Below are 15,458 nucleotides of genomic sequence, written 5' to 3' on the forward strand. Positions count from 1 at the left end.
CAGGGCTCAAGGCTTGAAATCCACGTCCACCTCTTTATTTTTCTTTTTGGCTACTGTGTTGAAATAAGTCAAGTCCTGTCCTCTGTTTCTCGTTTTTCCTGCTCTAGGTTGGACACATGGCTTTGGACATCTTACTTTCTACAGGAAACTGTAGAAATCTGTTCAGTAAAACCTGACAGGCCATTCAGGGCAGCTGTAAAACTCCGGAGGAGAGACAGCGTTCCTCCTTGGAAGTCAGTTGATGGGGGCTGGGGTGCTGGAGACTAAATGTTTCTTTCTTTCTGTGGGGGAGACCCTTGTCTCCTCCTACAGCAGAGACCAAGGGAAAAGTGAATCAACAACAGGGATCACTGTTTATTTCTTGCTCTGGCCAGAAGGAGGTACTTGACTTGAAGCATATTATCTTGGGGAAAAAAGGTTAAACTGATGTCCATGTAAAAAGATGAGAAATCAATGCCTAGAAGTGTGCTGTTGATTTTAAAGGATGGAAGGCGGGGGGGATGTTCTTAGGTGTGCCTCTTCACGTCCACTTCCCTGCCATGTCTTTCCCTCCTTCTTACAAATATTTACTGAATGCCGGCTATGTGCATGGCTCTGGGCTTAGTTTGACAGAATACACCAAGACAGCAATTACTTTCTCTTTTCCCCACTGGTTTCTGCAACGTTCGTGCCCCTGCCCCACACTCACATAGTGAAATCTAACACCCAACGTGAAGGCACTGGGAAGTGAGAACTTTGGGAGCTGACTGGGTCTTGAGGGCTGAGCCCCCATGAAAGGGATTAGTGCCCTTAGAAAAGAGACTGCAGAGAGCTCCCTGGCCCCTACAACCACATGAGGACACAGCAAAACAATGGCAGTCTATGAAGCAGGATCTCACCAGACAGCAAACAAACCTGCTGGAACCTTAATCTTGAACTCCCTAAACTCCAGAACTGTAAGAAATACATTCTGTTGTTTCTAAGCCACTGCGGCCGTGGTATTCTGTTACAACAGCTCAGATGGACTGAGATGGATTAGTATGAACTTTAGACACTCTTTATGGTCTCTTACAGTTTTAAAGTCAATTCAGATAAATCTGAATATTTCAGAAGCTGATTGTTGTTTTTCAATCACTCGGTGGTGTCCGACTCCTTGTGACCCCATGGACTACAACACACCAGGCTTCCCTGTCCTTCAGTATCTCCCAGACCTTGCTTAAACTCATGTCCAATGATGCCAATGATGCCATCCAACCATCTCATCCTCTGTCGACCCTTCTCCTCCTGCCCTCAATCTTTCCCAGCATCAGGGTCTTTTTCAATGAGTCGGCTCTTCGCATCAGGTGGCCAAAGTATTGGAGCTTCAGCATCAGTCCTTCCAAGGAATATTCAGGGTTGATTTCCTTTAGGATGGCCTGGTTAGATCTCCTTGCAGCCCAAGGGACTCTCAAGAGTCTTCTCCAGCACCAGAGTTCAAAAGCATCAATTCTTTGACACTCAGCCTTCTTTATGGTCCAACTCTCACATCCACACATCACTACTGGAAAAACCATAGCTTTGACTAGATGGACCTTTGTTGGTAAAGTGATGTCTTTCCTTTTTAATACGCTGTCTAGGTTGGTCATAGCTTTTCTTCTAAGAAGCAAGTATCTTTTAATTTCATAGCTGCAATCATTGTCTAAGTGATTTTGGAGCCCAAGAAAATAAAGTCACCCACTGTTTCCATTTTTTCCCATCTATTTGCCATGAAGTTATGGGACTGGATGCCAGGATCTTAGTTTTTAGAATATTGGGTTCTAAGCCAGCTTTTTCACTCTTCTCTTTCACCTTCATCAAGAGGTTCTTTAGTTCCCCTTCACTTTCTGCCATAAGGGTGGAGTCATCTGCATATCTGAGGTTATTGATATTTCTCCCAGCAATCTTGATTGCAGCTTGAGCTTCATCCAGCCCAGCATTTCCCATGATGTACTCTGCATAGAAGTTAAATGCTCCTTTGCTATTCAGAACCTAAAGGACCATGCGCTTCTGACTCTCTGTCACCATCTAGAGGCAATTTATACATATTGCAGGGCTAGTTCCTAGAACATGGAAAATCATCCCAGAAGTGGTGGCTTTGCAGTCTGTGTATTGGCCCTGCAGAAGAAAGTGGACCCGGTCTTCTGCAAACGCACAGACACTTTGTCGTAAGTGCGGGAGTGCTACTGGTATCCAGTGAGTAGAGGCCACAGGTGCTGCTCAGTGTCCTACAATGTGTGGGACAGCCCCCACCCCAGAAGATTATCCAGCCCCCAGGGTCAAAGGTTCTACGGGTGAGAAGCACAGGTAAAAAGTGTTCTCTGAGACTCAAGCCCTGACCATGGAAAAGAACTTATATTCTTGGCTGCAAAGAAGCAAGACCAAAGAGGGTGTGTATGACTTCGCACAAAGATGTCTCACTGGAGAAATGCTGATGAGGGACACGGTTTTATTGGGCCGAGTGTGGACAAGCCACATACCCCTCCAACTTTTAGAAGCACTGAAGTCACCTCTGTCAGAATCACATGCACCTGCTGGCTGCAAATACATATGTGGGCCCAAGGCCAAGTCTACCCAATCAGAATGTCCATGGCCGGTGCCCCAGGCATCTCCATTTCCAGCCAACATCAGGGGTGATTTCATGCATGTTCCAGTTTGACATAGGATGGATGAAGTAACAGGAATACAGAGTATCATCTATTTTGTTTTAACTGTTATTTTTATTTTTTTAGTTGTGCTGCACAGGCTGTAGGATGTTCGTTTCCTGAGCAGGGATTGAAGATGCACCCCCTGCAGTGAAAGCACAGAGTCTTTTTAACTTTCTATTTTGTATTGGGGTATAGTTGATTAACAAACAACGTTGTGCTAGGTGAAGAGCAAAGGGACTCAGCCACACATGTATCCATTCTCCCCCAAATTCCCCTCTCATCCAGGATGTCACATAACACTGAGCACAGTTCCGTGTGCGATACAGGAGGACCTTGTTGGTTATCCATTTTAAGTATAACATTGTGTACATGTCCATCCCAAGCTCCCTAACTATCCCTTCCTCCCGTCCTTCGCCCAGCAACCATAAGCTCATTCTTGAAGTCTGTTTCTGTTTGGTAGGTAAGTTCATTTATGTCATTTCTTTTTAGATTCCACACATAAGGGATGTCATACACTATTTCTCCTTCTCGGTCTGACTTAACTGCACTCAGTATAACACTCTCTGGGTCCACCCATTTTGCTGCAAATGGTATTATTTCCTTCTTTTAAATGGCTGAGTAATATTCCATAGTATATGTGTCACATCCTCTTTATCCATTCCTCTGTCCATGGACATTTAGATTGGGTAGCGTGGAGTCTTAATCACTGGAAACGAAAGAAAGTGAAAGTGTAGTCATTCAGTCATGTTCGACACTTTGCGAGTTCATGGACTGTAGCTTGCCAAGCTCCTCTGTCCATGGAATTCTCCAGGCAAGACTAATGGAGTGGGTTGCCATAACCACTGAACAGCCAGGGAATTCCTTAATCATATTTTTAAAGCTCACTTAGAAAGGGCTCAGGAAAAAACATTCACTTAATCCTTGGCATTGGCCACCCAATGCAGCCACACTTTGGCCACCTGATGTGAAGATCTGACTCACTGGAAAAGACCCCTGATGCTGGGAAAGATTGAAGGCAGGAGGAGAAGGGGACGGCAGAGGATGAGATGGTTGGGTGGCATCACTGACTCGATGGACATGAGTCTGAGCAAGCTCCAGGAGTTGGTGATGGACAGGGAAGCCTGGCGTCCTGCAGTCCATGGTGTCGCAAAGAGTTGGATACGACTGAGCCACTGGACTGAACTGAACTGAATCCTTGGGAGACCCTTTGGCTGTATTAATGTTTACTCCTGTTTTGCAGATTATAAAATGTAGGCCACAAGATCTTTAACAGATTGTTGTGAAACACAAGTGATTTGTTTAACCTGGATTTGTCTCACTGTGCTCAGCCATGTTTGATTCTTTGCAACCCCATGGACTGTATGCTGCCAGGCTCCTCTGTCCATGGGATTTCCCAGGCAAGAATACTGGAATGGGTTGCCATTTCCTCCTCTGGGAGATCTTTCCAACCCAGGAATCGAACCTGTGTCTCCTGCATTGGCAGGTGGATTTTTTTTTTTTTTTTTTTTAACCACTGAGCCAGTCAGTGGTGGGAAGGTGGGAAGGCGGGAAAGTGAGAAAGGTGGGAAACCCTTTCCAAAGTGTCCCCACCCCACCCCCTGCAGAAGGTGTATCACTTTCTCCGCTTTTCTAGCCCCAGGTTGATTTTTACTGACGCATTTCAGGACTCCGAAAACACACACACACAGATACACACACACTGCTCTTAAATCTAAGTTTCCTCTGTGCATCACCCCACCACCCCCAGGCCAACAAGATTCTATTGATCTGACAGTCTACTGTTCCTGCATCTGGCCTGTAAGCCTCCCATCAAGGCAGGTGCTATGTGCTAAGTTGCTGCCGTGCTGAGTCTTTGCAACGCCATGGACTGTAGGACACCAGTCTCCTCTGTCCGTGGGGCTTCTCCAGGCAAGAATACTGGAGTGGGTTGCCATTTCTGCCTCCAGGGGTTCTTCCGGACCCCGGGATGGAACCCTGGTCTCTTATGTCTCCAGCATTGGCAGGCGAGTTCTTTACCACTAGCACCACCTGGCAAGCCATGGCAGGTACATTTCCTACTTGGGGACCTTCTCTTAAGCTGACACGCAAGACAGCACTCGTCTCTTTCTTTATAAAACTGATCTTTGGTCTTACTTGAAATGTCAGCTCCACACAGACATCTTACAGTCACATACACAGTTTGAGCTCTCTTCCATCCCCTAACTACGTTAGATTCTGCTAGTCTTTCTAATTGAGGGGCCCATTCTTTTCCTGTAGGGTCTCTGTGGTCATTTTTGTTCTCGGATGGTTGAGTTACCCTTTGAGGGTCTTTTCCATTAGCCTGTGAGGAGGATATATTTTGTTATCCCTGCCAACAGTGGGGATCAAAAGATCAGATAAGTGTGGTGAGTACGCGACAGGCACAGCGCAGACGGGCTTCACGTCCATGGTGAAGGCGGCGGCTCACTTCGTAGGCTGTGGGGTCCGGGGCCAGGTTGAGGAGCTGGAAACGCGGTCACTGGTAGAGGCGAGGCCACCTCCGGCCAGCCTGGGTTTTCACACGCTCTTGCTTGCAGCCCCCCAGGCCGCCGGAGATGTGCGAGTTACCGGGACTACTCGTTGGGTGAGCGAGGCCTTTGTGCACCTAGCCGGGCAGTTCCTCGTCCCCATCAAGGGGTTAGTAAGTCTCACCTGTGCAAGGAGAGGGCCCGCGGGAAGCGAGTTGAAGCAGGGGAGAGTCCCTGGCCCTTTGGAGGCTCTGAGAACGCTCCGTACCTAGGCTGTCTAGCCAGGAGACTTGCAAAAGTAACGTCTGCACAGGCAGCCGGAGGAGTGGCGCCCCTCACCTGAACGGCCCCCTCCCCGCGCTCGGCTCGTCAGTCCTCGCGCTCCGGTGACGCTTTCCCAGCTTGGCCCAGGGCGCTCCCCTCCCTCCCTGGGCGGCCGGTCCCTCCTTCCCCTCCCTCCCCCACAACCTCTCCTCCCCCTGCGCCCCCTCCCTCGGAGCCGGAGCGGGGAATCCCACGCCCTCGCACCAGCCCGGGGGCTCGGACGGGCCCGGGAGCCGCTGGTCGCCAATCACCGTGCGGTGGAGAGGCGGGCGCTCGGCTCCGGCGCGCCGGGGGAGCCAGCTGGCGCTGCTGGACCCGGGAGCCTCAGACGCTCACCCCGACACAGAGCGACGCGCGGACCGCAGGGCGGGCGCGGACACAGTGCCCCAGCCGTCTGCGCTCCGAGGCGCGCGCCCGCCCCGGCCCCGGGGCGTCCCGGGAGGAGCAGGCGGCTCGGCGCTAGCCGGCATCGGCGGGCGGGCGGGCGCCGGGAGCCGGAGCTGGGGAGTCCCGAGGCGCCCGGCCCGCGATGTGAGCGGCGACGGCAGCTCCCACCTGACGCCGCACCTGGAGCGCCGCGCTCCGGGGCGGCGGGGAGAATGCGCGCCGCCCGCAGCCGCCGCGCCCGCCCCTGACCATGGAGTGCGCCCTCCTGCTCGCGTGCGCCCTCCCCGCCGCCCGCTCGGGCCCGCCGTGGGGGCCGGCGGCGCGCGGGCGCGTGGCTAAGGCAGGTGCTGGGCGAGGGGCGCGCCGCCGGCTGGGGGGGCCCGGGACGCCGGCCCCGCCGCGCCCTCACGCGCCGGGTCACCTTTTCCTTTGCAGGCGCTCCAGCTGTGCTGCCTCTGCTGCGCGTCGGTCGCCGCAGCCTTAGCCAGTGACAGCCGCGGCGGGGAAGGCAGCGGATTAAACCACGGTTCGTATTCGCCCCCTCCCCGCCCCGAGAAGAGCTTTTCCAGGCACTTTGTCCCTTCTTTCCTTCCAAAGAAAGACAAGGTAGAACAACTCCCCACCTCTCCCCCACGTGGCAGGTGTGCGCGTGTCCTGGATACACGGGTCCTATTTGGAGAGGGGGAATGTGGCCAGGACTTTGAATTTATCATGGGAATCAGGGCCTCAAGCTGCAAGTCGCGTTAAGGAGAAAACAGTCCTTTCCCCCTTTCCCTCGTTCACAGACGGGTGGTTTAAAAAAAAAAAAAAAATCTGTGCTGCGGTGAGAAATTAGAAAGTGAATGGACATTGACCAGGTGGCTGCTATCAAAAGGCACTTTCTCCATTTCCTTCTTCTTTCGAGAAAGAACATGTCCCCTTCTTCCTCCATCTTCACCACCCCCCCAACTCCCCTCTCCCCCACCTTCCCTCCCTCACCTCTCCACTCCTGTTCCTTTTATCCTTTTCCCATCTTCTTACTCCCTTTTCTCTTCTCTTGTATCATTGATTCCCAAAGATCACCAGAGGAAAGCAGGTAGCTTCTCTGGGGGGCGAGGGGTGGGGGAGGGGGGTGCCTCTTCTGAGGTTTCCTGGCTGCAAACATCCAGAACACGCTTTACTTCTGTTATTTATTAACTTCTCCCTGGCACCTGGAAGGAAAATCCTTGTTTCCATTGTTCCCATCAGCTGCTGGGGAACAGCTAATTCCTGACCCAAGGTTTCTACAGCAAGACCTTGATGTCCAGCTGGGGTTCTATCACTTTTTCAGCCTTCCGCGGCCTTATCTCCTCCTCTCGGGCAATCAGGGATCCTTATGGGGAGGAGAGGATGGCAGAGTCATGGAAAAGGCCGTGCCACCCAGGAGTGGGTGAGTGAGGGGACCCAGGAGAGCCAGGAATTTGCCCTTGAGAAATTCACCATTTGTCCAACCAGAAAAGCTGGCTGCAGTTTCTAAAACAACCCCTCATTGTTTCATCAGGGCCAAATGGCTTGAGATCCCCTCCATTCCAGTCTCCACCTGTAAGCACCTCATGTTAGGCAGCCCCTGGGCTGATTAATCAGATCACTCACTGCAGGGGCTCTGAGTGCCCCTCTTCCCATGAGGCACTGAATATTACATCAGCCCACTGGTTCACCCTCCCTTTGCAAACAAACCAGCAGCAGGTGTCTCTGCTGGTAGGGGGCTTTGCAGGCTGATCCGAGGAAGGCTGGCTGGATAAGGCTCCTGCGTGTTCTCCCAGCTAAGAGCAGGCAGAGCTTCAGGTGGCTTTGCACAAGGAGGTAAGAATCAACTTAGCGTAGAGACTGTCAGGAGCATGTGTGATTTTGACAATTAGGTTTTAGCCTGGGGGAGGGAGGAGGTGTTTTCTTGCTGTGTTTCATCAAAAAGCCTTGTACACGGAAAACACCATAGTAGAAGTTTTGAAGGGAAATGGTATGTGTGCTGCTCAACTTTTTAAGGTTAAGAGAAAAAACATGTTTTTCAATTGCTTTTTAATACGCATGTCAATTAGATAGTATTTCCAGTTAAAGAAGTGAAGAAAAAATGGGAAGGATGGCAAGAACATTGTAAGAATGAGTTTCTCAAGCAGTTTGTGTCTCCGATGATTCGTATACAGAAGAACACCATTGAAAATTGCTGTATTGGGATTTTTTTTTTTTTTTAATTCAAATGTAGGACCAAATAGAATATCACTCATTGATCCCTGCTAGCTACAGGGCTTCTGTTCATTCTTTAGCTTTCTTTCTTTCTTTTTCAGTTGTTGACTATTTTGGGAAAAGGGAAATTCCTCTTGCTTTTCCTCCTCCAGTAACCAAGGACCCAAGTGACTCAAACATGCCTCTTAGTTATTTGGAATCTTTCTAAACACTATCCAAATTAGTTTCCCATTCTGTGCCTAGAAAGTGGAAACCCAGAGTGTTTTTTAATGCACGGAGGGCATATTCCAAGTCACTTTGCGGACGATACTTTTCAGTTTCAATGTCCTGTGATAGAAACAGTGTGCTAGCCTCATTTTTTTTTCAAGCAGCAAATTGTTGTTTAACTTCTGCTCTCCGGGACAAGCAGCAATTAGTGCTGCTCTAGGGAGCAATGGGGAAGGTATTTTTAAACACGTCTTTCCAGGTGTCCCCTGATCTGACACGCCCCCACCAACATGTCTGAGCAGTTTTCAACATCAGACTGTAGAAGGAAGTCCTGACAATTCGGAGGCATTTTTATGTATCCACTTTATTTTATGCTTACAATTAAATGGAATTGTCACAGGGAAAGCTTGCTGTAAAACATTTGGTGATGCGAGTGCTGGAGTTTTTATTATCATGTATAATTAATATTGGAAGCATAAAACGGCAGTTACTTGTTAATTACTTGAGATTCATCTCAAGTTACTCAGCGCCATGAGTTATATTTGAAATTTAAGCTCTGTCCATCTTCCTCCCCTCCCCCTCTCCCCCCCCCCCCCCCCACACACACAAATGCTCCCAATGTAGTTTAAACAGAGGTATCATCTTGGGGAAAGTTCCTTTCTTTGACTTTATGGCTCCATGGTTATAATATTGTCTCCTCCAAGTCGACTTTGATGTGTGAATGACTCCATGACGGATATATAAAAAGTCCATCTCTCTGCCTACCATAAACATCGTGGTATTTTCCACGAACATTCTTGACGTTCAGCAAGACGGTGCTTGACTTTTAGTTTCTGGAGGAATGACTGTGGCGGAGCTAACTGTCAAGATCACAAAATTTTCCCTGTCATGAGCTGCTCTGAGTGATATATCATCTAGGTGCATGGCAGTGGAGACAAATATCTTTCAGCTGTGCATTGCTCACTGCCAGCCTGTGGGAAAGGGGCCCCCGGGGCGTCCTGGGCTCGGGTGCTGACAGCCAAACCTTTCCCATTGCAGATTACGTCTTTGTCACGCCAGTAGAAGTGGACTCGGGCGGGTCATATATTTCCCACGACATTTTGCACAACGGCAGGAAAAAGCGGTCGGCGCAGAGTGCCAGCAGCTCCCTGCATTACCGATTTTCAGCATTTGGACAGGAACTACACTTAGAACTTAAGCCCTCGGCGATCTTGAGCAGTCACTTTATTGTCCAGGTACTTGGGAAAGATGGTGCCTCAGAGACTCGGGAACCCGCGGTGCCGAGATGTTTCTATCAGGGATTTATCAGAAACGACAGCTCGTCCTCCGTCGCTGTGTCTACGTGCGCCGGCTTGGTAAGCACCCCGACTCCCTCTCGCCTGCGTTTTGTGTAACTGGAATGAACAGATGTCTATAATACCGAGCGCTCTCTCAGCCAGCTCTACATATTCACACTGTCAGCTCTGATACATAGAATCTTTTCAGCTGAATTAATCTAAGCTGCTCCCAGATAAAGAAAACCTAATAGAACTTCAGTTACCATTTAAGAACGTTCTTTTGATGTTTATTGGTCTGGGCCTCTTCATTCTCCATGTTTGAGACAATCCCTGAGGAAATTAATTTGATGGATGCCATTCGCTTTGGAAAGTCTTGAGAGACCAGGCTTTATATAAATCTAGCAAGCTGCGTGCCTCTACAGTGCTCTGACACCGGGTAAACTGTTATTTAATGCAGGAGTACATTCACAGCCCTGAGAAGCCCAACCTTCCCTGTGGAAGAGAGGCCTCTTGTTTTCTTTCCACTAATCCGTTAGTGTTGTCCTGCAAGCGAGACATCCTTTTAGAATGTGATGTGGTGTGTTTGGGGGCTGGTGGGGTGAAGTGTGACATCCAGGAAGGCAGGGCATTTAAAAGCGTTCGGGACAAGCTTTATTGCCTCCTGTGTGATCCTCTCTGTTGAGCTCGAGACCTGTAATATTAGTATAAATGATACTTGTCTCAGGATTCAGGCATCTGTGCATCAGTAAATGGCGATCTGGGTTGATGCCATCTTGTGTTACAGTTGGGAAGTGTCTATAACTGACAGAACAGTTTGTGTGTGTGTGTGTTGAGACACACAGTGGTCTCGCTCTGGTGTGGCTAGAAGAAGGAAAACGGGAGGAACGCTCAATTCAGCATGTAGTTAATAATATACATGATACACTCTGACCGAGCAAGAGGGCGGATCTTAGGCGCTGGTTATGACGACTTCCCTATTCTTGGCTAGCTGAAACTTTATTACGTTAACTTCCCCCCCCCCTCCCCCCCATGTTGTGGCTTGACACATAACTAAAATGGTTCATCGAATCAGAGTTACAATGTTTTGGTATGGTCTTTATAGAGTGAAGCAAAGATTTAACAGTTCTCAACTAAGCTGCATCTGTTTAAATGAACAATATGGCTTACTGGTGACTACATATTCTAACCTGGTTACACACACACAGGCAGCACCCACACCTATGAATATATCTTGTGTTGGTTGGTTGGGTGATGATGAGTCTCCTGACCTTTTGGAAGCATCCTCCTCTCTTCTGTTTCAGTATCCTGACATCTTCAGAAGGTTAGGCCCTCCATCACAGTGGCTTACACCACCCCATTCCACATAACCCAGCGGTTAGGAGCAGTCTGTCCAAGGTCATTTTCACACTAGCCCTTACTAGAAGGGCCTTGAGCAAGCTATGAACCTCCCTTAGCGTCTTCATCTCTGCAGTGGGAATAGCAAGAGGGTTTACACTGCAGGGCTGTGGGGGTGACGTGACTTCCTACATGCAAAGAGCTACAGCAGTTCTAGGAAGGCACTTAGGCGCCTCACGTGGGATGAGCTCAGGATTCCACTCTCTATGAGTGATAGGAAGTCTGACCCTGATCATCTGATCCCATATGCATAGATGTTGGGTTGTTTCTCCTAAGAAGGAAATTCACTTTAGAAGAGGGAAAAAAGAGCTACTTCATATGTAGAATGAGGCGGGCTACACGGTTTCATCTTCGGGATGGAAGTGAAAGGAGTCATCGGCAACCACGTCTGCCTGTGTATAAGGCCAATATACATTTTTTTTTTCATGCCAGTCTGATTTTGTTTTTATGTTTTCAATTTTATTTTTATTTTATGTTGGACAATAGTTTGATTTACCAATGTGTCAGTTTCAGGTATATAGCAAAGTGATTGAGTTTACACACACACATACACACACACACACACACACACTCTTTTTCAGATTTTTTCCCATATAGGTTATCACAGAATATTGAGTAGAGCAAAGTGATTGAGTTTACACGCACACACACACACACACACACTCTTTTTCAGATTTTTTCCCATATAGGTTATCACAGAATATTGAGTAGAGCAAAGTGATTGAGTTTACACGCACACACACACACACACACACACACACTCTTTTTCAGATTTTTTCCCATATAGGTTATCACAGAATATTGAGTAGAGTTGCCTATGCTATACAGTAGGTCCTTTTCGATTATCTGTTTTATGCATAGAAGTGCATGTATGTTAATCACAAACTCCTAATCTTTACCACTGCACTATCTGGGAACCGCATACGTTTTTCCTTTGCACACCAATCTGATTTCTGTTTGTTTTTACTTTGTAATTCAATTCTTATATGTTCAGTTCAGTCACTAAGTCGTCTCCAACTCTTTGTGACCCCATGGACTGCAGCACGCCAGGCTTCCCTGTCCATCATCAACTCCCTGAGCTTACTCAGACTCATGTTCATCGAGTCAGTGATGCCGTCCAACCATCTCATCCTCTGTCGTCCCCTTGGACTATAATTTGATTTACGATGTTGTATTTCAGGTGTACAGAAAAGTGATTGAGTTATATGTATATGTATAATCCATTCTTTTTCAGATTTCTTCCCATATAGGTTATCACAGAATATTGAGTAGAGTTGCCCGTGTTATACAGTAGGTCCTTGTGATTATCTCTTTTATACATAGCAGTATATACATGTTAATCCCAAACTCCTAATTTACCCCCGCCCCCCTCCACACCTTTCCCCTGTGGTAATCATAAATTTGTTTTCCAAGTCTGTGAGTCTTGGAAATAAGCCTGTATCATTTTAGATTCCACATATAAGTGATATCACGTGATATTTGCCCTTTTCCTTCCGACTTACTTCACTTAATATGATCATCTCCAGGTCCATCCATGTGGCTACAAGTGGTATTTCATTCTTTTTTTATAATGCCAATGTAAGTTGAAACCACGGAATTCACATTGTTTCTTTCAACAAACCAGCCACATATACTTAATTAACTTTATTTCTCTAGACCTCAGTTTCCTCTCCTGAACCATGTGAAATGATTTCTAAGACTACTGCCATCTCTAGGCATCTGAGTCTAATTATCAGTTGGTTTACCCCATCAGGGCCCACTAGGTATGGGGTGGGGAAGGTATCAAGCTTATCTCTCTTGCATCATACACCTCCCCATGTCCTGCCAAGAACTGCAAAATATAAACCCATACAGCCATCCTTAATCAAACAAAAAGAAAAATAAAACAGGGAAGAGGATTAAACCCCAAATGAAAAAGCTGAGACACTGCTCTGTATTAATTTTTGTAACTTCTATTGAAGTATAGTGTATATACAGAAAGATATATATATTTGCATATATATATGCAAAAATCATGGTGTACAGCCTAATGAATTTTCACAAAGTTCACATCCCTGTAACCAACAGCCAGATCAAATAGGACATTACCAGTGCCTGGAAAGACCACTCCCCATCCCTCATCCCCTTCCAGTCACTGCCCGCCAGAAGTAACCACTAACCTAATTTATAACATAGCTTGATTTCATCCATTTAAAACAATTTTACTTGAGGGAGGGTCATACAATATTCCTCTGTATGAATGATCTATGTTGTTTCTCACTGTTAATGGCTGTTGAAATTGTTTCCAGTTTGGTGCTGTTGTGAGAAGTACTACCAAACACTCTTGTCTCTGCCTTTTGGTAAACTTACAGACACATTCTGTTGGAAACATACCGAAGACTGAAGTTTCTGGGTCATAGGGTAAAATATATATGTTCTCCTTTGCTAGAGTCTGCCAAACAGCTTTTCAGAGTGGTTGAACCAGCTGACGCTGCCATCAGCAGTGTGTGAGAGTTCCAGTTGCTTCAGATCCTTATCAACACTTGCTATGATCTCTCTTTTCCATTTTAGACACTCCCATTGGTGGATGTGAAGCAGTACCACATTATGGGTTTCGTTTGAATTGTTCTGGTGGTTAATGAAGTCAAATCCTTTCTTATGCCTACTGGCCACTTCTGTACCCTCTTTTATGCTCTATTAATAGATCATATATGGACAAGCAATAGTATATAAGTTTTCTCTGTTATCGGAAAGTAGAGTCTTCTATGAAGCCTTCTGTGAGCCAGAATGACAAAAGCAAAGAAGCAGTTCCCTCAGGACACGTCTTGGCAGTGAGTGCACAGAATAAACTGGCCTGGAGCACAGCGGCCCACAGTCGCGGTTCAGAGCTGCAGTAGCTTGATGCACAGGTGCTGAGTGCGGTTCCTGGAGGGGGCTTGGTGGTGCCCCTTCCCTGCTGGGGGGTGAGTGCTGCCTCTGTAAGGGCTTACTGGAAAACCAACAGATGAACACTCATCGCCATTTTTGCTTTGGGGTTTTTGTTTGTTAACGTCTTTTGTAAAAGCAAAGTGGTGTAATGGTGGCGCTTTTCCCTTTGTGAATAGAAGCAAGAATTCTGAGCAAAAACACCTTTGCCAACTTATCTTGGATAGCATGGCTATACACCTCTCACAGTGCTGATCTGCATATGAAACACTGTTGAGGGGCAATAGCACTGGCAGATGACTTGAGGCTCCAACTGAGGAATCACTTCACTAAGGGGACAGAGAGATGACTCTTCTTCCCCCTGAAATGTCTACATGAGAGTTTCACTGAGAGTGGGGCTGGACAACTGGCAACAGAATGACTTTCAAGGTGCTGGCAACTTCCTAGTCTGCATCAGTGTGTGTTAAAAAGTAAGAAGTCACCTTTAGAGAACAGAATACCGACAGGAAAGCTAGCCATTCTCTTGATGGCTAGGGAATCCTGGGAGTGGCTTAGAAAGGGTGGAAGGGTTAAAGTGTGTGTGTGTGTGTGTGTGTATGCATGCACACACACGTGTGCACACACTCGCTCAGTCCTGTCCAACTCTTGTGCGACCCCGTGGACTGTAGCCCACAAGGCTCCTCTGTCCGTGGAATTTTCCCGGCAAGAATACTGGAGTGGATTGCCATTTCCTCCTTCAGGGGATCTTCCCAACCCAAGGATTGAGCCTGCATTGGCAGGTGGATTCTTTACTACTGAGCCACCAGGGAAGCCCAAGGGTTTTAACACTGAAATATGTATGAATATATATGCATGTACACCTATTCCAGTTATGATTTCTCAAGCAGGGAATTTAATAATTTACAATTAAATTCTGTTCAAAATATTCTCTTAAAATGTACCTACCCCCCATGATAGTGAGTGAAGTCGCTCAGTCGTGTCAGACTCTTTGAGACCCCATGGGCTGTAGCCTACGAGGTTCCTCCATCCATGGAATTTTCCAGGCAAGGCTACTGGAATGGGTTGCCATTTCCCCCCATGATAGATCTCATTTTATTCATAAGTTAAATAGGTGGTTTGTTGTTGTTGCTCAGTTGCTGTCATGTCCAACTCTTTGTGACCTCATGAACTGCAGCACACCAGATCTCCCTGTCATTCACTATCTCCCAGAGTTTGCTCAAACTCATGTCCATTGAGTCCATGATGCCATATAAACATCTCATCCTCTGTTGCCCCCTTCCCCTCCCACTGTCAATCTTTCCCAGCATCAGGGTCTTTTCCAATGAGTTGGCTCTTCGCATCAAGTGGCCAAAGTATTGGAGCTTCAGCATCAGTCCTTCCAATGAATATTCAGGGTTGATTTCCTTTAGGATTGACTGATTTAATCTCCTTGCGGTCCAAGGGACTCTCAAGAGTCTTTTCCAGCACCACAATTCGAAAGTATCCATTCTTATTTACTTGGAATAACCCATCAAACAGGAGTTGCAAACTTTTATTTATGAATCCTGCCTACCATTATTTCTGGAGGTGGTGGTTTTTTAAATATTGAATTTCAGCAGGATCTAACTCTCTCCAGCCCAGCACCACCCCCTACACCT

General features: G+C 47.3%; 1 protein-coding gene across 1 annotated transcript in view; it reads left to right on the forward strand.

Annotated features, from left to right (window-relative positions):
* Positions 1 to 2,227: 2,227 nt before the first annotated feature.
* ADAMTS18 (ADAM metallopeptidase with thrombospondin type 1 motif 18) overlaps positions 2,228 to 15,458 on the forward strand; it is a 149,012-nt gene continuing 135,781 nt past the window's right edge. The window contains exons 1-5 of the mRNA XM_027513673.1: positions 2,228 to 2,288; positions 5,000 to 5,297; positions 5,530 to 6,096; positions 6,184 to 6,365; positions 9,284 to 9,600. Coding sequence (XP_027369474.1) covers positions 2,228 to 2,288; positions 5,000 to 5,297; positions 5,530 to 6,096; positions 6,184 to 6,365; positions 9,284 to 9,600 — 1,425 coding nt within the window. The remainder of the gene's footprint in view (positions 2,289 to 4,999; positions 5,298 to 5,529; positions 6,097 to 6,183; positions 6,366 to 9,283; positions 9,601 to 15,458) is intronic.

Source organism: Bos indicus x Bos taurus, chromosome 18 (genome assembly GCF_003369695.1).
Source record: "Bos indicus x Bos taurus breed Angus x Brahman F1 hybrid chromosome 18, Bos_hybrid_MaternalHap_v2.0, whole genome shotgun sequence".
In the NCBI taxonomy this organism is placed as follows: domain Eukaryota; kingdom Metazoa; phylum Chordata; class Mammalia; order Artiodactyla; family Bovidae; genus Bos; species Bos indicus x Bos taurus.